The 26156-nt window shown below is 45.3% G+C and overlaps 1 protein-coding gene across 1 annotated transcript in view; it reads left to right on the top strand.

Moving 5' to 3' along the window:
* Positions 1-6617: 6617 nt before the first annotated feature.
* LOC122923001 (cytochrome P450 2G1-like) overlaps positions 6618-26156 on the top strand; it is a 77255-nt gene continuing 57716 nt past the window's right edge. Inside the window, exon 1 of the mRNA XM_044273790.1 lies at positions 6618-6819. Within this exon, the coding sequence (XP_044129725.1) occupies positions 6643-6819 (177 nt within the window). The 5' untranslated portion in view covers positions 6618-6642. The remainder of the gene's footprint in view (positions 6820-26156) is intronic.

The raw sequence follows: 26156 nt of genomic DNA, 5'->3' as shown, positions 1-26156 counted from the left end.
GTGCTGTATCAAGGCACCTCAGTGGGAAGTCTGTGGGAAGGAAAAAGTGTGGCAGAAAACGCTGCACAATGAGAAGAGGTGACCGGACCCTGAGGAAGATTGTGGAGAAGGACCGATTCCAGACCTTGGGGGACCTGCGGAAGCAGTGGACTGAGTCTGGAGTAGAAACATCCAGAGCCCCCGTGTACAGGCGTGTGCAGGAAATGGGCTACAGGTGCCGCATTCCCCAGGTCAAGCCACTTTTGAACCAGAAACAGCGGCAGAAGCGCCTGACCTGGGCTACAGAGAAGCAGCACTGGACTGCTTGCATACTCGTCATTGCATGTCGAAATCAAGGTGCCAAGTCTGTAGGAAGACTGGGGAGAGGGAAATGCCAAAATGCTGAAGTCCAGTGTCAAGTACCCACAGTCAGTGATGGTCTGGGGTGCCATGTCAGCTGCTGGTGTTGGTCCACTGTGTTTTATCAAGGGCAGGGTCAATGCAGCTAGCTATCAGGAGATTTTGGAGCACTTCATGCTTCCATCTGCTGAAAAGCTTTATGGAGATGAAGATTTCATTTTTCAGCACGACCTGGCACCTGCTCACAGTGCCAAAACCACTGGTAAATGGTTTACTGACCATGGTATTACTGTGCTCAATTGGCCTGCCAACTCTCCTGACCTGAACCCCATAGAGAATCTGTGGGATATTGGGAAGAGAAAGTTGAGAGACGCAAGACCCAACACTCTGGATGAGCTTAAGGCCGCTATCGAAGCCTCCTGGGCCTCCATAACACCTCAGCAGTGCCACAGGCTGATTGCCTCCATGCCACGCCGCATTGAAGCAGTCATTTCTGCAAAAGGATTCCCGACCAAGTATTGAGTGCATAACTGAACATAATTAATGGAAGGTTGACTTTTTTGTATTAAAAACACTTTTCTTTATTGGTCGGATGAAATATGCTAATTTTTTTAGATAGGAAATTTGGGTTTTCATGAGCTGTATGCCAAAATCATCAATATTAAAACAATAAAAGGCTTGAACTACTTCAGTTGTGTTTAATGAATCTAAAATATATGAAAGTCTAATGTTTATCAGTACATTACAGAAAATAATGAACTTTATCACAATATGCTAATTTTTTTTGAAGAACCTGTAGATTCTAGTGTATTATATTGTGCCTGTATTTCCCAGTAGAAAATGATCCTTGGAAAACACAGTCCTCATTCCTGACCACCAGGACTAGTTAGCGCTCTGTCAGTACATGGCGGCCTCCCCTCTCCGCCCTGCTGCTCCGCTCTATACTCGTGCTTATTCTGACACTAGGGCTGGGTTTGCATCCTATTTTTGCCATCCATTTCATGCATACCAACAATGTATGCGTTAGCAGATGCCTCAAACTGATGCCGTACAGTGGCGTCCGTTCACCATACAGTTCCATGGTAGAAAACAAATTTACGTTAAGTTATGCATTTTTTTTATGCATATTTGTATACATCAAACTGATAGGAAATAACATTTTCTACGCTCCAGCAGGGCACATTTTTGAGAGTTTCCCTTTAAGACGCATAAATATTGCCCCAGATTAAAATACATATTTTTTTGTGGGAATTTTAGCAAATGATCCCCCTCTGGTATATCACTGTCCATGTTGCGGGACTATTTGTGTACTTCTAGTAAGTGTTTGCTGGCTGCAAATATGACCTGAAGGTTTTTCAGGTTCGCCTGCCATTAAAGTGAATGGGGCCAGACACGAACGCACGTTTCGCGAACAGTTGATCGCAAATCGCGTTCGCAAATCGCCACGGACGATGTTCGTCCATCACTATTGTGAGGCAGTGACAGGCCTTATAGCTGCTAGGGGAGATTCATGGCAGGAGTTTCTGTGTCCTCCGCGTCAGTCATCAGGTCTGAGGCAGCACCAGATGCCACAATCAGTCTGGGATAAGAGCCCAGCCCAGACTGTCAGTCAGGGAGAGAGAATCTCGGTGCCACAGAGGCCTGCTGGAGGCTCTGGAAGGGTGGTCTTAGCCAGGCTGGCTGAGGGGCCACGGAGCTAGGTGTTAGCCTGAGCTTTGGGGGACTCCGCGAGGTCTGGGAATCGACGGTCGCTAGGCCAGAGTCAGGCGGACTTCTGGGCCACAATCCCCCAAAGGTACTGGACTTTGTTACAGCCTGGAAGTGCTGGAGTATAGGCTGGAAAAGCCGCATGTTGGTACCGTGTGTACGGTGCTATAGGTGAGGTAGGATTATTCCTGTTTAGTTAGAGCCCAGACGGGCAAGGGTTTTATTTTTTTTGTTTGTTTTTTGGCTGTTGTAAAAATAAACCTGCCGTTTGGACCTGCAATCCGGCTGTTGTGGACATAATTGTGAGAATAGTTAATCTGTTACACTATATACCATATTATGAAACTCGCAATATATCTTCAGCCAGTTTTCACTTTGCCACTGTGCACAAAGAAGATTCTAGAGCGTTTTCTGTTCAGGGAGTGGAAAGGGTTACTCATCCCATTAGAGGAGGAGATCACAAACAAAAACTCCTTAGCCGTGAGGCATTTTGGATGTTTGAATTGGGAAGTTGCTTTCCCACAGGTCTGAACAGAAAACGCGATCTAATCTAGTCAGTTAATTAATCCATACCCCCTGAGCAAAGGGGACCTGAGATTGTGACTTTAGGGTTTTCATAAGCTGTAAGCCGTAATCATCCAAATTATAACAAGTAAAGGCTTGAAATCTCTCGCTTTGCATGTAATGAGTTTATCTCATATATTAGTTTCACCTTTTAAGTTGCATTACTGAAATAAATGAACTTTGCACGATATTCAAATTTTTCGAGTTTCACCTGTATATATATAATATGTTGTCTTTTCTTTTTGATACGTTTGGTGTTGTTTTTTGGTGTCTGATCAGTTCTCCTCCCTTTTTGAGCATGTGATGCCAAAGTCTTGATTGCCTGGTGCACCACATGTTTAAAAAGAGGTGAACATTCACTTTTCTGTATGTCATGAATAAGGACCAACATTGTGGAGTTTGAAACGCGTAGACATCGTGGATCTTGTATGTGATTCGTGTTTGGATAACAGTTTTTTATTGTTATTAAAAAACTGCAAGTTTTTATGGGAAGCTGGACCACAAGTTTTTTCTTTGGATTTCGTTTGTACACAGTCAAGTCCGGACTGGGCCCGTGCTTCTGTGAAAGCAACAAAGGCGAGAGCTGTCTTATATATATTTGGAACTTTGATGTCTCACGGCTGCACAGGTAAGACTTTAAACTAGTTGACACAATCCTTCTTAATCTGCACTTTGCTAACTGACTTGTTCTTTAGCTTCCAGATGTGGGGTTTAACACATTACTTTAGGCAATCTCTCGCAACCAGTAAGGGCTTTTCCCTCTGTAGCAGGCAAACACTTCTGCTGCATTCTTTGTCAGATTGCTTATCCACATTTTCCACCTTGGTGCATTCAGATATACATAGGTGCTCCAAACGATGTGGTGTGTGTTATCAGGCACCAGGGGCTTCTCCTGAACATGGGTGCCATAGAGTGAAATAAATTATTTTGGAAGACTGCTCAACTCTACAGGTCTTTCTCTACACCTCTCTTGCATCTGCTCTGTTTTGGAAATGCTATGGCTCTATCCTGGGTGGATCCAGGTCCAGGATGGGCTAAACTGTCAGCCCTACATCTTCACTCTTTGCTGCTTTTAGACTGCCCATAGCGGCAAACCATGCAGTTTCTTTGGGGCCCGGGAGATTAAGGGGCCCGGGCAGGCTTATTGGCCCCACCCCCTTTCCAATCAAAGTACGTCTCCCTTCCTCCTTGGCCCTGCAGCCAGCCACCAAATCCTTTCGTCTGCTGTACTCTGCTGCTTCCCCTGCCTAGTATCGCTACAGCCAGAGCACTGTGTGAGAGAGAGGGCCCGGCAAGGTTAGCAGCGCTTCACTGCTCTAACCTCCTGACCACTGACCTGGAGAGCACTGGCCTGCAAGGTAGTACAAACTCCATGAGCTGTTGGGATTCCCATATCCCACAGGGAGCAGCAGACTGCACACTCTATATGACCGTTATCTAATTGCTCATACGCAGAGTTGCAGGGGGGGAGGGGGTCACACTAGGGTGCTGACGGCTGGTCAAACCTATGTGTGTTATGTAGGTGTAGCAGGGAGTTAGTAGTTGTGCTGGTGTGTGTGAATACCGTATATATATACAAATACAGACCTGTTCTCAGCTTATTCACCTCACAGCAGCTTCCCATAGACTTCAGACCGCCCATAGACATATGCTTGAAATTCTGCAGGGGGTTCAGCCCCTGCCCCTCATTGCCTTATTACTATTTCTAATAGAGCAATGAGGGGCAGGGACTGGATTGCCCTAAGAATTTGAAGTATAAGTCTAAGTTATGTCTGTGGTAGCGGAATCCATAACAGAATTCTTAGATAACCCGAACCTTGTACGCCTAACTTGAAAACACAAGTTCGCTCATCCCTAATTATTATGTGTGTGTGTATATAATTATATATATACAAACCGGATTCCCAAAAAGTTGGGACACTAAACAAATTGTGAATAAAAACTGAATGCAATGATGTGGAGATGGCAAATGTCAATTTTTATTTGTAAATAGAACGTAGATGACAGATCAAACGTTTAATCCGAGTAAATGTACTCATTTTAAAGGAAAAATACGTTGATTCAAATTTTCACGGTGTCAACAAATCCCAAAAAAGTTGGGACAAGTAGCAATAAGAGGCTGGAAAAAGTAAATTTGAGCATAACGAAGAGCTGGAAGACCAATTAACACTAATTAGGTGAATTGGCAACATGAATTGGGTATAAAAGAGCTTCTCAGAGTGGCAGTGTCTCTCAGAAGGCAAGATGGGTAGAGGATCACCAATTCCACCAATGTGCGCAGAAAGATAGTGGAGCAATATCAGAAAGGTGTTACCCAGCGAAAAATGCAAAGACTTTGCATCTATCATCATCAACTGTGCATAACATCATCCGAAGATTCAGAGAATCTGAGAACAATCTCTGTGCGTAAGGGTCAAGGCCGTAATAACCATACTGGATGCCCGTGATCTCCGGGCCCTTAAACGACACTGCACCACAAACAGGAATGCTACTGTAAAGGAAATCACAGAAATGGGCTCAGGAAATACTTCCAGAAACCATTGTCAGTGAACACAATCCACCGTGCCATCCGCCGTTGCCAGCTGAAACTCTACAGTGCAAAGAAGAAGCCATTTCTAAGCAAGATCCACAAGCTCAGGCTGTTTTCACTGGGCCAGGGATCATTGAAAATGGAGTGTGGCAAAATAGGAAGGACTGTTCTGTGGTCAGACGAGTCACTGATTCAGAAGTTCTTTTTGGAAATCTGGGACGCCATGTCATCCGGACCAAAGAGGACAAGGACAACCCAAGTTGTTATCAACGCTCAGTCTGAAGCCTGCATCTCTGATGGTATGGGGTTGCATGAGTGCGTGTGGCATGGGCAGCTTGCATGTCTGGAAAGGCACCATCAATGCAGAAAAATATATTCAGGTTCTAGAACAACATATGCTCCCATCCAGACGTCATCTCTTTCAGGGAAGACCCTGCATTTTTCAACAAGATAATGCCAGACCACATTCTGCATCAATCACAACATCATGGCTGTGTAGGAGAAGGATCCGGGTACTGCAATGGCCAGTCTGCAGTCCAGATCTTTCACCTATAGAGAACATTTGCGCATCATAAAGAGGAAGGTGCAACAAAGAAGGCCCAAGACGATTGAACAGTTAGAGGCCTGTATTAGACAAGAATGGGAGAGCATTCCTATTTCTAAACTTGAGAAACTGGTCTCCTCGGTCCCCAGACGTCTGTTGAGTGTTGTAAGAAGAAGGGGAGATGCCACACAGTGGTGAAATGGCCTTGTCCCAACTTTTTGGGGATTTGTTGACACTATGAAATTCTGCTTCAACATATTTTTCCCTTAAAATGGTACATTTTCTCAGTTTAAACTTTTGTTCCGTGATTTATGTTCTATTCTGAATAACATATTAGAAGTTGGCACCTCCACATCATTGCATTCAGTTTTTATTCACGATTTGTATAGTGTCCCAACTTTTTTGGAATCCGGTTTGTATATATATTTACACATACTACTAATGACAACATCTGCATGTATTTTTTTATGGCGGGGGGCCCAAGTCTGAGTTTTGCTATGGCACCCTATGATTTCTATGTACGCCCCTGGTGTCACAGATTGCCATAAATATGCTGGAAAGTCAGACCAGTACCCCAGTGGAATCCTGAACAAAAGTGTAAACAGTCAAAATCCATTTGAATTTGTTGGGTAAGTTTGATTACTAGTGCAACATGTTTCCTAATAGATGTGCACAGTCTGATGGAATAGTCACCAAACTGAAGATTGTTATCGTTGTACTACCTGGCGGCACTTGATGGTATGCCATTTGTACGATGAATGACCTGTTTGGTTCAGTATTCACATATATTTCTTATTGTGGGTTCTGGCTGCAGTCCACATGCAGTTAAATACCTTTCTAGCCTATCATATGAATGCTCTGCCCTTCTTTGCTCCACCTACGGTAAGTTTCTTTAGCTTATATATGTTGAAGATGAACAGTATTGTAAAGCTCCTATGTTTGCAAGAACTGACTTGTAATGGATTTATTACACGATCCAAAATTTTTATTTACCTTGTGTATCTTATGGTTTATTTTGTATCTAAGCCTAAATTCATTAAGGAATCGTGGGAACCTTCCACCTGGACCAACACCTCTTCCACTGCTGGGAAATGCTCTGGATATTAGAGGAGACATTGTGAATTCTTTGATGGAAGTGAGTACCTTCAATGAAAAATCACATGTTGGAGGTGGCAAAATGTATTGGTTTGCATGGGAACTTAGCAGATAAAAAGTTATTATATCTATTTACATATTGGGTTTAAAAATGTTTAACACATATACAGATAATTATGATGTATAAGTCCAGTTTGGGCAATTATAGTCTAATATTAATGGTTAGGACAAATATACATTTCTCACCCTTGTTTTTGTACAGTTTAAAGCATAATTCCTATTACAAAGAGGAACATGTCTAGAACTGGTTAATAGGACATAGGAAAAGATTTTTAGTTATACTTATTCACATGCCAATTCATCGTCAACATTGCCAAACAAAAGTACTTCACCTCCTTCATCTTTAATATCAAATAACCCAAAACGACTCTTTAACACTTTTCATTCCCTTCTAAGCCCCAAAGTTCCAGAACCTGTCACTGACCTCTGCGCTGATGGCATGACCACTTACTTCAGAGACAGGATTAGCAGTATCCGGCAGGAAATAATCTCCCAGTCCCCAAATAATTTCAATCCTTCACCCTACAATTCCTCCACATGCTCTCTCTACTCTTTTGACCCTATAACAGAAGAAGTCTCCAGGCTTCTCTCTTCTTCTCGACTCACAACCTGCAGCAGTGATCCTATTCCATCATACCTCCTCCAGTCCCTCTCTCAGGCTGCCATCACTCACCTAATTACAATTTTTAACCTCTCTCCCTCTTCTGGTATCTTTCCCTCCTCTTTCAAACACTCTATCATCATCCCACTGCTAAAGAAACCATCTCTTGACCCGCCTGTGCTGCTAACTACAGACCTGTTTCTAACCCCCTTCATCTTAAACTCCTTGACGTCTTGTCTACTCTCGCTTAATAAGCTATCTATCTGCAAACTCTCTTCTTGACCCCTTACAATCTGCCTTTCGCCCTTTCACTTTACAGAATCTGCCCTTGTCTAACAAGCAAAAAGAAATGTGACTATTCGCTATTGATTCTGCTGGATCTCTCTGCCGCGTTGATACTGTAGACCATAAACTCCTCCTCACCATGCTCCACTCAATTGGCCTCAATTGGCCTTATGGACACTGCTCTCTCTTGGTTATCTTCCTATCTCTCTGTCCGCTCTTTTAGTATATCATTTGCTGGCTCTTCTTCTTCTCCTCTTCCTCTTGATGTCGGCGTTCCTCAGGGCTCAGTACTAGGTCCTCTACTCTTCTCCCTCTATACAGCCCCCATCGGACAGACTATTAGTAGATTTGGCTTTCGATACCATCTCTTTGCTGACGACACCCAACTATACACTTCATCCCCTGACATCACCCCTGCTTTACTCCAAAACACCAGTATTGTCTGGCCAGCTGTCTCTAAGATCATGTCCTCTCTGTATCTAAAACTGAACCTCCTTAAAACGGACTTCTTGGTCTTTCCCCATCTACTAACTCACCTAAACTTGATATTTAAATTTCAGTCTGCAGGACTATCATAACTCCTGTGCAACATGCCCGCTGTCTTGGGGCCACATTTGACTCTTGTTGTTGCCTTGATTCATTCTCGTCTTGACTACTGCAACGCATTTACTATCGGTCTCCCTTTGACTAAACTCTCCCCCTTCAGTCTGTCCTAAATGCTGCAGCCAGGCTCATCTATCCATCCAACCGCTACACTGATGCTACTAGTCGGTGCCAGTCCACTTCACTGGTTGCCCATCCACCACAGAAATACAGTTCAAACTTCTCAGCCTCACCCACAAAAGCTCTCCCAGTGATGCACCTCCATACATCTCCAACCTCATTTCCATCTACCACTCTAATCGTGCTGTCCGTTCTGTTAGCGACCTAAGATTAATACCCTCCATAATTCGTACCTCTTACTCCCGTTTTCAAGACTTTTCTTGAGCTGCTCCTACTCTCTGGAATACTCTGCACCGGAATACTAGGTCAGTTTACAACTTCTCCACCTTCAAACGTGCCTTAAAAACACATATTTTCAGGCAGGCTTATAATGCTATCTAAACTGACTATTCCCTGACTAAACCTCCCCCCACCAACCCCTCTGGCCTAAACATGATCCTCTAGTAGTCCCAAACCCGAAGCAGATCAGCCAGCACCACTCCTGTCAGCTCAATAATGGCTCAAATCCTACTTATCACAATCAACTACCTTATGTGTCACCCCCAATTTCTCACAGATTGTAAGCTCTTGCAAGCAGGACCCGGACTCCTAGATTTTCAGTTGCATATTAGCCAGTTAGTTTTGTTTCGTACATGAACCCTATGAATTTGTAAAGCGCTGCGGAATATGGTGGCGCTATATAAATACATTTTATTATTATTTATTATTATGCCAAGGCCTCCAGATTGACAATGCATTTCTTTACATAATTTCACAAAAGATAAATGTTGAGACATATGCAACGAGCTGTCCCCCAGGGCCCCTATCGCGTTCAGGGCCGGTATCAGTACACAGCACACCTGGGCAAGTGACAGGGCCCACTGCTTCTGGGGGGGCCCAGTGCGCTGCTATGAGCGCTTCCATCAATACAGATCGAAACGCTCATTGGTGGAGCGCAGGGAGCTAAGTCACATGAAAGCCTTATTCAGCAGCATGCAGAGTCGGCTTCCTCTGTCCCCATTACAAGCTTCCATGCTGTGGAGCTTCAGACACGACCACTCTACACAGGATGTGCTGCTGAGGAGGAAAAGACTCCAGTGGGACAGGAGGGGTGGGAGGATGTCAGGGAACTCTTAAGCTGCTGCTGGATGCTGTAGACCAGCGCTTCATGCTATGTAGTTATTTTACTGCCTCATTAAGCAGTTTGCTTCCATGACACCTGCCCTTGCCCCCCATATCCTGTCCTATCTCATCCTCATGGAGCCCCTGCTGTCTCCTTTCCTCCCTCATGTCTCCAGAGCTCCTGTTCCTACCTCTGATCTCTTATTGCTGCCCTGCACAGACCTCCTGCCCCTACTTCTTGTATGAATCCCCCGCAGAGCCCCTTCCACCTACTTGCTGTGCCCACCCCTCCTGTCCATCCAGGGCCCTGGTCATCTGCCTCACTCCTCTGCCTCTCATTATGGTGGTGTCTAAACCGCATGCACCATAAGGACCTTCTAACGTCACAGGGTTACATGACTTTGCCCCCCACCCCGTACTGTGCCCCCTAATACCCTGCATTGTGCTCTTACCATACCCTGTACAGTGCCCCTAGTCATTCCATATATTGTGTCCTCTTATGCCCTTTATCCGGTCACTGTATGGCAGTGTTATTCAGTTACTGTATGGAGGTTTTATCTGGTCACTGTGTGAAAGTATCCAGTCACTATATGGAGGTGTTATCCAATAACTGTATGGGCATAACTGTATCCCCTTCCCTGCCACGCCACCTTTATTAGACCTGGCATTAGTGGGGAAAATTTCCGATTGCAGACCACCAGGACCAGGTTGTGCGCTCTGTCAGTACATGGCGCCTCCCCTCCCCCCTGCTCCGCTTTGTACTATTGCTTATTCTGACACTAAGGCTGAGTTCACATCACATTTTTGCTATCCGTTTAATGTATACCAAAAACGTATACATTAACAGATGCCTCAGACTGATGCTATACAGTGGCGGCCGTTCACCATACAGTTCCATAGTAAAAAAAACATACAGGTCCTTCTCAAAAATTAGCATATTGTGATAAAGTTCATTATTTTCTGTAATGTACTGATAAACATTAGACTTTCACATATTTTAGATTCATTACACACCAACTGAAGTAGTTCAAGCCTTTTATTGTTTTAAGATTGATGATTTTGGCATACAGCTCATGAAAACCCAAAATTCCTATCTAAAAAAATTAGCATATCATGAAAAGGTTCTCTAAACGAGCTATTAACCTAATCATCGGAATCAACTAATTAACTCTAAACACCTGCAAAAGATTCCTGAGGCTTTTAGAAACTCCCAGCCTGGTTCATTACTCAAAACCGCAATCATGGGTAAGACTGCCGACCTGACTGCTGTCCAGAAGGCCATCATTGACACCCTCAAGCAAGAGGGTAAGACACAGAAAGAAATTTCTGAACGAATAGGCTGTTCCCAGAGTGCTGTATCAAGGCACCTCAGTGGGAAGTCTGTGGGAAGGAAAAAGTGTGGCAGAAAACGCTGCACAACGAGAAGAGGTGACCGGACCCTGAGGAAGATTGTGGAGAAGGACCGATTCCAGACCTTGGGGGACCTGCGGAAGCAGTGGACTGAGTCTGGAGTAGAAACATCCAGAGCCACCGTGTACAGGCGTGAGCAGGAAATGGGCTACAGGTGCCGCATTCCCCAGGTCAAGCCACTTTTGAACCAGAAACAGCAGCAGAAGCGCCTGACCTGGGCTACAGAGAAGCAGCACTGGACTGTTGCATGTCATTCGGAAATCAAGGTGCCAGAGTCTGGAGGAAGACTGGGGAGAGGGAAATGCCAAAATGCCTGAAGTCCAGTGTCAAGTACCCACAGTCAGTGATGGTCTGGGGTGCCATGTCAGCTGCTGGTGTTGGTCCACTGTGTTTTATCAAGGGCAGGGTCAATGCAGCTATCTATCAGGAGATTTTGGAGCACTTCATGCTTCCATCTGCTGAAAAGCTTTATGGAGATGAAGATTTCATTTTTCAGCATGACCTGGCACCTGCTCACAGTGCCAAAACCACTGGTAAATGGTTTACTGACCATGGTATTACTGTACTCAATTGGCCTGCCAACTCTCCTGACCTGAACCCCATAGAGAATCTGTGGGATATTGGGAAGAGAAAGTTGAGAGACGCAAGACCCAACACTCTGGATGAGCTTAAGGCCGCTATCGAAGCATCCTGGGCCTCCATAACACCTCAGCAGTGCCACAGGCTGATTGCCTCCATGCCACGCCGCATTGAAGCAGTCATTTCTGCAAAAGGATTCCCGACCAAGTATTGAGTGTAGGGATGAGCGAACTCGAACTGTATAGTTCGGGTTCGTACCGAATTTGGGGGTTCCGTGACACGGACCCGAACCCGGACATTTTTCGTAAAAGTCCGGGTTCGGGTTCGGTGTTCGTCCTTTCTTCGCGCTTTTGTGACGCTTTCTTGGCGCTTTTTGAAGGCTGCAAGCAGCCAATCAACAAGCGTCATACTACTTGCCCCAAGAGGCCATCACAGCCATGCCTACTATTGGCATGGCTGTGATTGGCCAGAGCACCATGTGACCCAGCCTCTATTTAAGCTGGAGTCACATAGCGCCGCCCGTCACTCTGCTCTGATTAGCGTAGGGAGAGGTTGCGGCTGCGACAGTAGGGCGAGATTAGGCAGATTAACTCCTCCAAAGGACTTGATTAACTGATCGATCTGCAGCTGTGGATCATTGAGCTGCTGATCCTCAATTGCTCACTGTTTTTAGGCTGCACAGACCGTTTGTCAGTCTCATTTTATCTGGGGTGATCGGCCGGCCATTTTGTGTCTTGTGGTGCGCCACACAAGCTGCGACCAAGTGCATTTAACCCTCATGGTGTGGTTGTTTTTTGGCTAAAGCCTACATCAGGGTGAAGCTGTCACACCAAGTGCAATTTAACCAGCAATAGTCTGTTCATTGTTTTGGCCATATACCAAAATCAGGGCAAGCTGCGCCTGTCACCAATGCATTTAACCCTCAATGGTGGTGGTTGTTTTTTGGCTAAAGCCTACATCAGGGTGAAGCTGTGACACCAAGTGCATTTAACCAGCAATAGTCTGTTCATTTTTTGGCCATATACAAAATCAGGGGCAAGCTGCGCCTGTCACCAAGTGCATTTAACCCTCAATGGTGTGGTTTGTTTTTTGTGCTAAAGCCTACATCAGGGTGAAGCGGTCACACCAAGTGCATGTAACCAGCAATAGTCTGTTCATTTTTTGGCCATATACAAAATCAGGGGCAAGCTGCGCCTTCACCAAGTGCATTTAACCCTCATGGTGTGGTTGTTTTTTGGCTAAAGCCTACATCAGGGTGAAGCTGTCACACCAGTGCATTTAACCAGCAATAGTCTGTTATTTTTGGCCATATCCCTTCTAATTCTGTCACTAAATCCATACCGGTCACCCAGCGCCTAAATACTAGGCCTCAAATTTATATCCAGCTAAATCTGTCCCTAGTGCTGTAGCTGGGCGAGTTATTTAGTGTCCGTTCAAGCACATTTCTTGTTCTGGGGTGAAATACAATTCCCAATTTAGCAATTTCATAATTTAGTGGTTTCTGCTATATCAGAGCTATTTGAAATCTATCCCTAAAAGGGTATATAATATTCAAGGTGCACATTGGGTCATTCAGAATAACTTCACACACACCCGCTACTGTGTATTTCCAAGTCTAATTCTGTCACTAAACCCATACCTGTCACCCAGCGCCTAAATACTAGGCCTCAAATTTAAATCCCTCTAAATCTCTCGTTACCCACCGCTGTACTGTTTTGCTGGGCAAGATATTTAGTGTCCGTCAAAGCACATTTTTTGTTCTGGGTTGAAGTACAATTCCCAATTTAGCAATTTCATAATTTAGTGGTTTCTGCTATATCAGAGCTATTTGAAATCTATCCCAAAAAGGGTATATAATATTGAAGGTGCACATAGGGTCATTCAGAATAACTTCACACACACGCTTCTGTGCATTTCCAAGTCTAATTCTGTCACTAAATCCATACCGGTGACCCAGCGCCTAAATACTAGGCCTCAAATTTAAATCCCTCTAAATCTCTCGTTACCCACCGCTGTACTGTTGTTGCTGGGCAAGATATTTAGTGTCCGTCAAAGCACATTTTTTGTTCTGGGTTGAAGTACAATTCCCAATTTAGCAATTTCATAATTTAGTGGTTTCTCTGCTATATCAGAGCTATTTGAAATCTATCCCTAAAAGGGTATATAATATTGAAGGTGCACATAGGGTCATTCAGAATAACTTCACACACACGCTTCTGTGCATTTCCAAGTCTAATTCTGTCACTAAATCCATACCGGTGACCCAGCGCCTAAATACTAGGCCTCAAATTTAAATCCCTCTAAATCTCTCGTTACCCACCGCTGTACTGTTGTTGCTGGGCAAGATATTTAGTGTCCGTCAAAGCACATTTTTTGTTCTGGGTTGAAGTACAATTCCCAATTTAGCAATTTCATAATTTAGTGGTTTCTGCTATATCAGAGCTATTTGAAATCTATCCCTAAAAGGGTATATAATATTGAAGGTGCACATAGGGTCATTCAGAATAACTTCACACACACGCTTCTGTGCATTTCCAAGTCTAATTCTGTCACTAAATCCATACCGGGGACCCAGCGCCTAAATACTAGGCCTCAAATTTAAATCCCTCTAAATCTCTCGTTACCCACCGCTGTACTGTTGTTGCTGGGCAAGATATTTAGTGTCCGTCAAAGCACATTTTTTGTTCTGGGTTGAAGTACAATTCCCAATTTAGCAATTTCATAATTTAGTGGTTTCTGCTATATCAGAGCTATTTGAAATCTATCCCTAAAAGGGTATATAATAAGGTGCACATTGGGTCATTCAGAATAACTTCACACACACGCTTCTGTGCATTTCCAAGTCTAATTCTGTCACTAAATCCATACCGGTGACCCAGCGCCTAAATACTAGGCCTCAAATTTAAATCCCTCTAAATCTCTCGTTACCCTGGTACTGTTGTTGCTGGGCAAGATATTTAGTGTCCGTCAAAGCACATTTTTTGTTCTGGGTTGAAGTACAATTCCCAATATAGCAATTTCATAATTTAGTGGTTTCTGCTATATCAGAGCTATTTGAAATCTATCCCTAAAAGGGTATATATATTGAAGGTGCACATAGGGTCATTCAGAATAACTTCACACACACCTTCTGTGCATTTCCAAGTCTAATTCTGTCACTAAATCCATACCGTGACCCAGCGCCTAAATACTAGGCCTCAAATTTAATTCCCTCTAAATCTCTCGTTACCCACCGCTGTACTGTTGTTGCTGGGCAAGATATTTAGTGTCCGTCAAAGCACATTTTTTGTTCTGGGTTGAAGTACAATTCCCAATTTAGCAATTTCATAATTTAGTGGTTTCTGCTATATCAGAGCTATTTGAAATCTATCCCTAAAAGGGTATATAATATTGAAGGTGCACATAGGGTCATTCAGAATAACTTCACACACACGCTTCTGTGCATTTCCAAGTCTAATTCTGTCACTAAATCCATACCGGTTACCCAGCGCCTAAATACTAGGCCTCAAATTTAAATCCCTCTAAATCTCTCGTTACCCACCGCTGTACTGTTGTTGCTGGGCAAGATATTTAGTGTCCGTCAAAGCACATTTTTTGTTCTGGGTTGAAGTACAATTCCCAATTTAGCAATTTCATAATTTAGTGGTTTCTGCTATATCAGAGCTATTTGAAATCTATCCCTAAAAGGGTATATAATATTGAAGGTGCACATAGGGTCATTCAGAATAACTTCACACACACGCTTCTGTGCATTTCCAAGTCTAATTCTGTCACTAAATCCATACCGGTGACCCAGCGCCTAAATACTAGGCCTCAAATTTAAATCCCTCTAAATCTCTCGTTACCCACCGCTGTACTGTTGTTGCTGGGCAAGATATTTAGTGTCCGTCAAAGCACATTTTTTGTTCTGGGTTGAAGTACAATTCCCAATTTAGCAATTTCATAATTTAGTGGTTTCTGCTATATCAGAGCTATTTGAAATCTATCCCTAAAAGGGTATATAATATTGAAGGTGCACATAGGGTCATTCAGAATAACTTCACACACACGCTTCTGTGCATTTCCAAGTCTAATTCTGTCACTAAATCCATACCGGTGACCCAGCGCCTAAATACTAGGCCTCAAATTTAAATCCCTCTAAATCTCTCGTTACCCACCGCTGTACTGTTGTTGCTGGGCAAGATATTTAGTGTCCGTCAAAGCACATTTTTTGTTCTGGGTTGAAGTACAATTCCCAATTTAGCAATTTCATAATTTAGTGGTTTCTGCTATATCAGAGCTATTTGAAATCTATCCCTAAAAGGGTATATAATATTGAAGGTGCACATTGGGTCATTCAGAATAACTTCACACACACGCTTCTGTGCATTTCCAAGTCTAATTCTGTCACTAAATCCATACCGTGACCCAGCGCCTAAATACTAGGCCTCAAATTTAAATCCCTCTAAATCTCTCGTTACCCACCGCTGTACTGTTGTTGCTGGGCAAGATATTTAGTGTCCGTCAAAGCACATTTTTTGTTCTGGGTTGAAGTACAATTCCCAATTTAGCAATTTCATAATTTAGTGGTTTCTGCTATATCAGAGCTATTTGAAATCTATCCCTAAAAGGGTATATAATATTGAAGGTGCACATAGGGTCATTCAGAATAACTTCACACACACGCTTCTGTGCATTTCCAAGTCTAATTCTGTCACTAAATCCATACCGTGACCCAGCGCCTAAATACTAGGCCTCAAATTTAAATCCCTCTAAATCTCTCGTTACCCACCGCTGTACTGTTGTTGCTGGGCAAGATATTTAGTGTCCGTCAAAGCACATTTTTTGTTCTGGGTTGAAGTACAATTCCCAATTTAGCAATTTCATAATTTAGTGGTTTCTGCTATATCAGAGCTATTTGAAATCTATCCCTAAAAGGGTATATAATATTGAAGGTGCACATAGGGTCATTCAGAATAACTTCACACACACGCTTCTGTGCATTTCCAAGTCTAATTCTGTCACTAAATCCATACCGGTGACCCAGCGCCTAAATACTAGGCCTCAAATTTAAATCCCTCTAAATCTCTCGTTACCCGCTGTACTGTTGTTGCTGGGCAAGATATTTAGTGTCCGTCAAAGCACATTTTTTGTTCTGGGTTGAAGTACAATTCCCAATTTAGCAATTTCATAATTTAGTGGTTTCTGCTATATCAGAGCTATTTGAAATCTATCCCTAAAAGGTATATAATATTGAAGGTGCACATAGGGTCATTCAGAATAACTTCACACACACGCTTCTGTGCATTTCCAAGTCTAATTCTGTCACTAAATCCATACCGGTGACCCAGCGCCTAAATACTAGGCCTCAAATTTAAATCCCTCTAAATCTCTCGTTACCCACCGCTGTACTGTTGTTGCTGGGCAAGATATTTAGTGTCCGTCAAAGCACATTTTTTGTTCTGGGTTGAAGTACAATTCCCAATTTAGCAATTTCATAATTTAGTGGTTTCTGCTATATCAGAGCTATTTGAAATCTATCCCTAAAAGGGTATATAATATTGAAGGTGCACATAGGGTCATTCAGAATAACTTCACACACACGCTTCTGTGCATTTCCAAGTCTAATTCTGTCACTAAATCCATACCGGTGACCCAGCGCCTAAATACTAGGCCTCAAATTTAAATCCCTCTAAATCTCTCGTTACCCACCGCTGTACTGTTGTTGCTGGGCAAGATATTTAGTGTCCGTCAAAGCACATTTTTTGTTCTGGGTTGAAGTACAATTCCCAATTTAGCAATTTCATAATTTAGTGGTTTCTGCTATATCAGAGCTATTTGAAATCTATCCCTAAAAGGGTATATAATATTGAAGGTGCACATAGGGTCATTCAGAATAACTTCACACACACGCTTCTGTGCATTTCCAAGTCTAATTCTGTCACTAAATCCATACCGGTGACCCAGCGCCTAAATACTAGGCCTCAAATTTAAATCCCTCTAAATCTCTCGTTACCCACCGCTGTACTGTTGTTGCTGGGCAAGATATTTAGTGTCCGTCAAAGCACATTTTTTGTTCTGGGTTGAAGTACAATTCCCAATTTAGCAATTTCATAATTTAGTGGTTTCTGCTATATCAGAGCTATTTGAAATCTATCCCTAAAAGGGTATATAATATTGAAGGTGCACATAGGGTCATTCAGAATAACTTCACACACACGCTTCTGTGCATTTCCAAGTCTAATTCTGTCACTAAATCCATACCGGTGACCCAGCGCCTAAATACTAGGCCTCAAATTTAAATCCCTCTAAATCTCTCGTTACCCACCGCTGTACTGTTGTTGCTGGGCAAGATATTTAGTGTCCGTCAAAGCACATTTTTTGTTCTGGGTTGAAGTACAATTCCCAATTTAGCAATTTCATAATTTAGTGGTTCCTGCTATATCAGAGCTATTTGAAATCTATCCCAAAAGGGTATATAATATTGAAGGTGCACATTGGGTCATTCAGAATAACTTCACACACACGCTACTGTGTATTTCCAAGTCTAATTCTGTCACTAAACCCAAACCGTCACCCAGCGCCTAAATACAAGGCCTCAAATTTAAATCCCTCTAAATCTCTCGTTACCGCTGTCCTGTTGTAGCTGGGAAAGTTATTTAGTGCCCGTCAAAGCACATTTTTTGTTCTGGGTTGAAGTACAATTCCCAATTTAGCAATTTCATAATTTAGTGGTTCCTGCTATATCAGAGCTATTTGAAATCTATCCCAAAAAGGGTATATAATATTCAAGGTGCACATTGGGTCATTCAGAATAACTTCACACACACGCTTCTGTGCATTTCCAAGTCTAATTCTGTCACTAAATCCATACCGGTCACCCAGCGCCTAAATACTAGGCCTCAAATTTATATCCCGCTGAATTTGAATACAATACATTGGGCCAAATAATATATTTGTTGTTGTGGTGAACCATAACAATGAGAAAAACATCTAGTAAGGGACGCGGACGTGGACATGGTCGTGGTGGTGTTAGTGGACCCTCTGGTGCTGGGAGAGGACGTGGCCGTTCTGCCACATCCACACGTCCTAGTGTACCAACTACCTCAGGTCCCAGTAGCCGCCAGAATTTACAGCGATATATGGTGGGGCCCAATGCCGTTCTAAGGATGGTAAGGCCTGAGCAGGTACAGGCATTAGTCAATTGGGTGGGCCGACAGTGGATCCAGCACGTTCACATTATCCTCCCACCCAGTCTTCTGCAGAAAGCGCACAGATGGCTCCTGAAAACCAACCCCATCAGTCTGTCACATCACCCCCATGCATACCAGGGAAACTGTCTCAGCCTCAAGTTATGCAGCAGTCTCTTATGCTGTTTGAAGACTCCGCTGGCAGGGTTTCCCAAGGGCATCCACCTAGCCCTTCCCCAGCGGTGAAAGACATAGAATGCACTGACGCACAACCACTTATGTTTCCTGATGATGAGGACATGGGAATACCACCTCAGCATGTCTCTGATGATGACGAAACACAGGTGCCAACTGCTGCGTCTTTCTGCAGTGTGCAGACTGAACAGGAGGTCAGGGATCAAGACTGGTGGGAAGACGATGCAGGGGACGATGAGGTCCTAGACCCCACATGGAATGAAGGTCGTGCCACTGACTTTCACAGTTCGGAGGAAGAGGCAGTGGTGAGACCGAGCCAACAGCGTAGCAAAAGAGGGAGCAGTGGGCAAAAGCAGAACACCCGCCGCCAAGAGACTCCGCCTGCTACTGACCCGCCGCCATCTGGGACCGAGCACCCCAAAGGCAGCTCAAGGAGTTCCCTGGCATGGCACTTCTTCAAACAATGTGCTGACGACAAGACCCGAGTGGTTTGCACGCTGTGCCATCAGAGCCTGAAGCGAGGCATTAACGTTCTGAACCTGAAGCACAACCTGCATGACCAGGCACCTGCATGCAAAGCATGAACTGCAGTGGAGTAAACACCTTTAAAACCAAGGAAGTCACTCAGGCTCCCCCTGCTACACTCTTCTGCTGCTGCCGCCCTCGGCCTATTCTGCTGCTGCCGCCTCGGCCTCTTCCTCCGCCTCTGGAGGAACGTTGGCACCTGCCGCCCAGCAAACAGGGGATGTACCACCAACACCACCACCACCACCTCCGTCACCAAGCGTCTCAACCATGTCACACGCCAGCGTTCAGCTCTCCATCTCACAAACATTTGATAGAAAGCGTAAATTCCCACCTAGCCACCCTCGATCCCTGGCCCTGAATGCCAGCATTTCTAAACTACTGGCCTATGAAATGCTGTCATTTAGGCTGGTGGACACAGACAGCTTCAAACAGCTCATGTCGCTTGCTGTCCCACAGTATGTTGTTCCCAGCCGGCACTACTTCTCCAAGAGAGCCGTGCCTTCCCTGCACAACCAAGTATCCGATAAAATCAAGTGTGCACTGCGCAACGCCATCTGTAGCAAGGTCCACCTAACCACAGATACGTGGACCAGTAAGCACGGCCAGGGACGCTATATCTCCCTAACTGCACACTGGGTAAATGTAGTGGCAGCTGGGCCCCAGGCGGAGAGCTGTTTGGCGCACGTCCTTCCGCCGCCAAGGATCGCAGGGCAACATTCTTTGCCTCCTGTTGCCACCTCCTCCTTCTCGGCTTCCTCCTCCTCTTCTTCCACCTGCTCATCCAGTCAGCCACACACCTTCACCACCAACTTCAGCACAGCCCGGGGTAAACGTCAGCAGGCCATTCTGAAACTCATATGTTTGGGGGACAGGCCCCACACCGCACAGGAGTTGTGGCGGGGTATTGAACAACAGACCGACGAGTGGTTGCTGCCGGTGAGCCTCAAGCCCGGCCTGGTGGTGTGTGATAATGGGCGAAATCTCGTTGCAGCTCTGGGACTAGCCAATTTGACGCACATCCCTTGCTTGGCGCATGTGCTGAATTTGGTGGTGCAGAGTTCATTCACAACTACCCCGACATGTCAGAGCTGCTGCATAAAGTGCGGGCCGTCTGTTCGCGCTTTCCGGCGTTCACATCCTGCCGCTGCTCGCCTGTCTGCGCTACAGCGTAACTTCGGCCTTCCCGCTCACCCGCCTCATATGCGACGTGCCCACCAGGTGGAACTCCACCTTGCACATGCTGGACAGACTGTGCGAGCAGCAGCAGGCCATAGTGGAGTTTCAGCTGCAGCACGCACGGGTCAGTCGCACTACAGAACAGCACCACTTCACCACCAATGACTGGGCCTCCATGCGAGACCTGTGTGCCCTGTTGCGCTGTTTCGAGTACTCCACCAACATGGCCAGTGGCGATGACACCGTTATCAGCGTTACAATACCACTTCTATGTCTCCTTGAGAAAACACTTAGGGCGATGATGGAAGAGGAGGTGGCCCAGGAGGAGGAGGAGGAGGAGGAGGAAGAGGGGTCATTTTTAGCACTTTCAGGCCAGTCTCTTCGAAGTGACTCAGAGGGAGGTTTTTGGCAACAGCAGGGGCCAGGTACAAATGTGGCCAGCCAGGGCCCACTACTGGAGGACGAGGAGGACGAGGATGAGGAGGAGGTGGAGGAGGATGAGGATGAAGCATGGTCACAGCGGGGTGGCACCCAACGCAGCTCGGGTCCATCACTGGTGCGTGGCTGGGGGGAAAGGCAGGACGATGACGATACGCCTCCCACAGAGGACAGCTTGTCCTTACCCCTGGGCAGCCTGGCACACATGAGCGACTACATGCTGCAGTGCCTGCGCAACGACAGCAGAGTTGCCCACATTTTAACCTGTGCGGACTACTGGGTTGCCACCCTGCTGGATCCACGCTACAAAGACAATGTGCCCACCTTACTTCCTGCACTGGAGCGTGATAGGAAGATGCGCGAGTACAAGCGCACGTTGGTAGACGCGCTACTGAGAGCATTCCCAAATGTCACAGGGGAACAAGTGGAAGCCCAAGGCCAAGGCAGAGGAGGAGCAAGAGGTCGCCAAGGCAGCTGTGTCACGGCCAGCTCCTCTGAGGGCAGGGTTAGCATGGCAGAGATGTGGAAAACTTTTGTCAACACGCCACAGCTAACTGCACCACCACCTGATACGCAACGTGTTAGCAGGAGGCAACATTCACTAACATGGTGGAACAGTACGTGTGCACACCCCTCCACGTACTGACTGATGGTTCGGCCCCATTCAACTTCTGGGTCTCTAAATTGTCCACGTGGCCAGAGCTAGCCTTTTATGCCTTGGAGGTGCTGGCCTGCCCGGCAGCCAGCGTTTTGTCTGAACGTGTATTCAGCACGGCAGGGGGCGTCATTACAGACAAACGCAGCCGCCTGTCTACAGCCAATGTGGACAAGCTGACGTTCATAAAAATGAACCAGGCATGGATCCCACAGGACCTGTCCGTCCCTTGTCCAGATTAGACATTAACTACCTCCCCATAACCATATATTATTGGACTCCAGGGCACTTCCTCATTCAATCCTATTTTTATTTTCATTTTACCATTATATTGCGATGCTACCCAAAGTTGAATGAACCTCTCCTCTGCCTGTGTGCTAGGCCTAAATATATGCCAATGGACTGTTGCAGTGGTGGCTGACATGAAGCCTGATTCTCTGCTATGACATGCAGACTAATTCTCTGCTGACATGAAGCCAGATTGTCTGTTACGGGACCTCTCTCCTCTGCCTGGGTGCTGGGCCTAAATTTATGACAATGGACTGTTGCAGTGGTGGCTGACGTGAAGCCTGATTCTCTGCTATGACATGCAGACTGATTCTCTGCTGACATGAAGCCAGATCCTCTGTTACGGGACCTCTCTCCTCTGCCTGGGTGCTGGGCCTAAATTTATGACAATGGACTGTTGCAGTGGTGGCTGACGTGAAGCCTGATTCTCTGCTATGACATGCAGACTGATTCTCTGCTGACATGAAGCCAGATCCTCTTTTACGGGACCTCTCTCCTCTGCCTGGGTGCTGGGCCTAAATTTATGACAATGGACTGTTGCAGTGGTGGCTGACGTGAAGCCTGATTCTCTGCTATGACATGCAGACTGATTCTCTGCTGACATGAAGCCAGATCCTCTTTACGGGACCTCTCTCCTCTGCCTGGGTGCTGGGCCTAAATTTATGACAATGGACTGTTGCAGTGGTGGCTGACGTGAAGCCTCATTCTCTGCTATGACATGCAGACTGATTCTCTGCTGACATGAAGCCAGATCCTCTGTTACGGGACCTCTCTCCTCTGCCTGGGTGCTGGGCCTGAATATATGCCAATGGACTGTTGCAGTGGTGGGTGACGTGAAGCCTCATTCTCTGCTATGACATGCAGACTAATTCTCTGCTGACATGAAGCCAGATTGTCTGTTACGGGACCTCTCTCCTCTGCCTGTGTGTGCTGGGCCTAAATATATGCCAATGGACTGTTGCAGTGGTGGCTGACGTGAAGCCTCATTCTCTGCTATGACATGCAGACTGATTCTCTGCTGACATGAAGCCAGATCCTCTGTTACGGGACCTCTCTCCTCTGCCTGGGTGCTGGGCCTAAATTTATGACAATGGACTGTTGCAGTGGTGGCTGACGTGAAGCCTGATTCTCTGCTATGACATGCAGACTGATTCTCTGCTGTCATGAAGCCAGATTGTCTGTTACGGGACCTTTCTCCTCTACCTGGGTTCTGGGCCTAAATTTATGAAAATTGACTCTTACAGTGGTGGGTGACGTGAAGCCTGATTCTCTGCTATGATATGAAGACTGATTCTCTGCTGACATGAAGCCAGATTGTCTGTTACGGGACCTTTCTCCTCTGCCTGGGTTCTGGGCCTAAATTTATGAAAATTGACTCTTACAGTGGTGGGTGACGTGAAGCCTGATTCTCTGCTATGATATGAAGACTGATTCTCTGCTGACATGAAGCCAGATTGTCTGTTACGGGACCTTTCTCCTCTGCCTGGGTTCTGGGCCTAAATTTATGAAAATTGACTCTTACAGTGGTGGGTGACGTGAAGCCTGATTCTCTGCTATGATATGAAGACTGATTCTCTGCTGACATGAAGCCAGATTGTCTGTTACGGGACCTTTCTCCTCTGCCTGGGTTCTGGGCCTAAATTTATGAAAATTGACTCTTACAGTGGTGGGTGACGTGAAGCCTGATTCTCTGCTATGATATGAAGACTGATTCTCTGCTGACATGAAGCCAGATTGTCTGTTACGGGACCTTTCTCCTCTGCCTGGGTTCTGGGCCTAAATTTATGAAAATTGACTCTTACAGTGGTGGGTGACGTGAAGCCTGATTCTCTGCTATGATATGAAGACTGATTCTCTGCTGACATGAAGCCAGATTGTCTGTTACGGGACCTTTCTCCTCTGCCTGGGTTCTGGGCCTAAATTTATGAAAATTGACTCTTACAGTGGTGGGTGACGTGAAGCCTGATTCTCTGCTATGATATGAAGACTGATTCTCTGCTGACATGAAGCCAGATTGTCTGTTACGGGACCTTTCTCCTCTGCCTGGGTTCTGGGCCTAAATTTATGAAAATTGACTCTTACAGTGGTGGGTGACGTGAAGCCTGATTCTCTGCTATGATATGAAGAATGATTCTCTGCTGACATGAAGCCAGATTGTCTGTTACGGGACCTCTCTCCTCTGCCTGGGTGCTGGGCCTAAATATATGCCAATGGACTGTTGCAGTGGTGGGTGACGTGAAGCCTGATTCTCTGCTATGATATGAAGACTGATTCTCTGCTGACATGAAGCCAGATTGTCTGTTACGGGACCTTTCTGCTCTGCCTGTGTGCTAGGCCTAAATATATGCCAATGGACTGTTGCAGTGGTGGCTGACGTGAAGCCTCATTCTCTGCTATGACATGCAGACTGATTCTCTGCTGACATGAAGCCAGATTCTCTGTTACGGGACCTCTCTCCTCTGCCTGTGTGTGTGCTGGGCCTAAATATATGCCAATGGACTGTTGCAGTGGTGGCTGACGTGAAACCTCATTCTCTGCTATGACATGCAGACTAATTCTCTGCTGACATGAAGACAGATTCTCTGTTACGGGACCTCCCTCCTCTGCCTGGGTGCTGGGCCTAAATATATGCCAATGGACTGTTGCAGTGGTGGCTGACGTGAAGCCTGATTCTCTGCTATGACATGCAGACTGATTCTCTGCTGACATGAAGCCAGATTCTCTGTTACGGGACCTCTCTCCTCTGCCTGGGTGCCGGGGCCTAAATATCTGAGAATGGACTGTTCCAGTGGTGGGTGACGGGAAGCCAGATTCTCTGCTATGGAACCTCTCTCCAATTGATTTTGGTTAATTTTTATTTATTTAATTTTTATTTTAATTCATTTCCCTATCCACATTTGTTTGCAGGGGATTTACCTACATGTTGCTGCCTTTTGCAGCCCTCTAGCTCTTTCCTGGGCTGTTTTACAGCCTTTTTAGTGCCGAAAAGTTCGGGTCCCCATTGACTTCAATGGGGTTCGGGTTCGGGACGAAGTTCGGATCGGGTTCGGATCCCGAACCCGAACATTTCCGGGATGTTCGGCCGAACTTCTCGAACCCGAACATCCAGGTGTTCGCTCAACTCTAATTGAGTGCATAACTGAACATAATTATTTGAAGGTTGACTTTTTTTGTACTAAAAACACTTTTCTTTTATTGGTCGGATAAAATATGCTAATTTTTTGAGATAGGAAATTTGGGTTTTCATGAGCTGTATGCAAAAATCATCAATATTAAAACAATAAAAGGCTTGAACTACTTCAGTTGGTGTGTAATGAATCTAAAATATATGAAAGTCTAATGTTTATCAGTACATTACAGAAAATAATGAACTTTATCACAAGATGCAAATTTTTTGAGAAGGACCTGTATATGTTAACGTATGTATACAAAAACATGGTGTGCTGCACATTTGTATACGGTACCTTTTTTGTATACATCAAACGGATAGAAAAATATAATGTGAACCCACTGGGGGGGTCCTACAAAAATTTGCTGTGAGGCCCAGTCAGTTCTCGCTAGTGAGGGCCCCTACACAGTATAATGACCCCCAGTGACCCCCATACAGTATAATAACCCCCAGTGCCCCCTCCATACAGTATAAACCCCAGGGGCCACTTGGGGTCATTATTCTGAATGGAGGGCCACTGTGGGGTCATTATACTGTATTGGGGCCCACTAAGATTTATCGCCCAAGGGCCCACATGAACCTGAAGCCGGCCCTGATCAGGCCCCAGGTTTAGTAGGAATGCGGAATGGTGTTGTGTGGTCTAAATGTCTCTTTATGTGTCACGGTGCTCCTACCTGGATACTGCTGGACCCCAGGTTTTGGCTCAGAAGCAAAATAAAGGGGGAATAATCGAGGAATGAAGGAAAAAATAACAGAACTTGTGGTGAAATTCAACAACAGCTTTACTTAAATAAACGTTCATCCAAACGATTGGCAGGCTTTGTCTTGGTTCCAGCAGACTTTAGCATAAACTAGCAGGCAAACTCAACTCTGCTTTCTCTCTGTCTCTCTGCTGTACTGACACGCTTTCTTAATTACTTCACTTTCTTTCTTTATGCTGCACTAAATTCTGCTTAAGTCTGGTTTCAGTACTCCTTATCTGCTCTGGTATCCTTGGATG

The sequence above is a fragment of the Bufo gargarizans genome, unplaced genomic scaffold (assembly GCF_014858855.1).
Source record: "Bufo gargarizans isolate SCDJY-AF-19 unplaced genomic scaffold, ASM1485885v1 original_scaffold_1145_pilon, whole genome shotgun sequence".
Lineage (NCBI taxonomy): Eukaryota > Metazoa > Chordata > Amphibia > Anura > Bufonidae > Bufo > Bufo gargarizans.
Note: the sequence above shows the minus strand (reverse complement) of the source record. Positions and strands in the feature narration are given on the sequence as shown.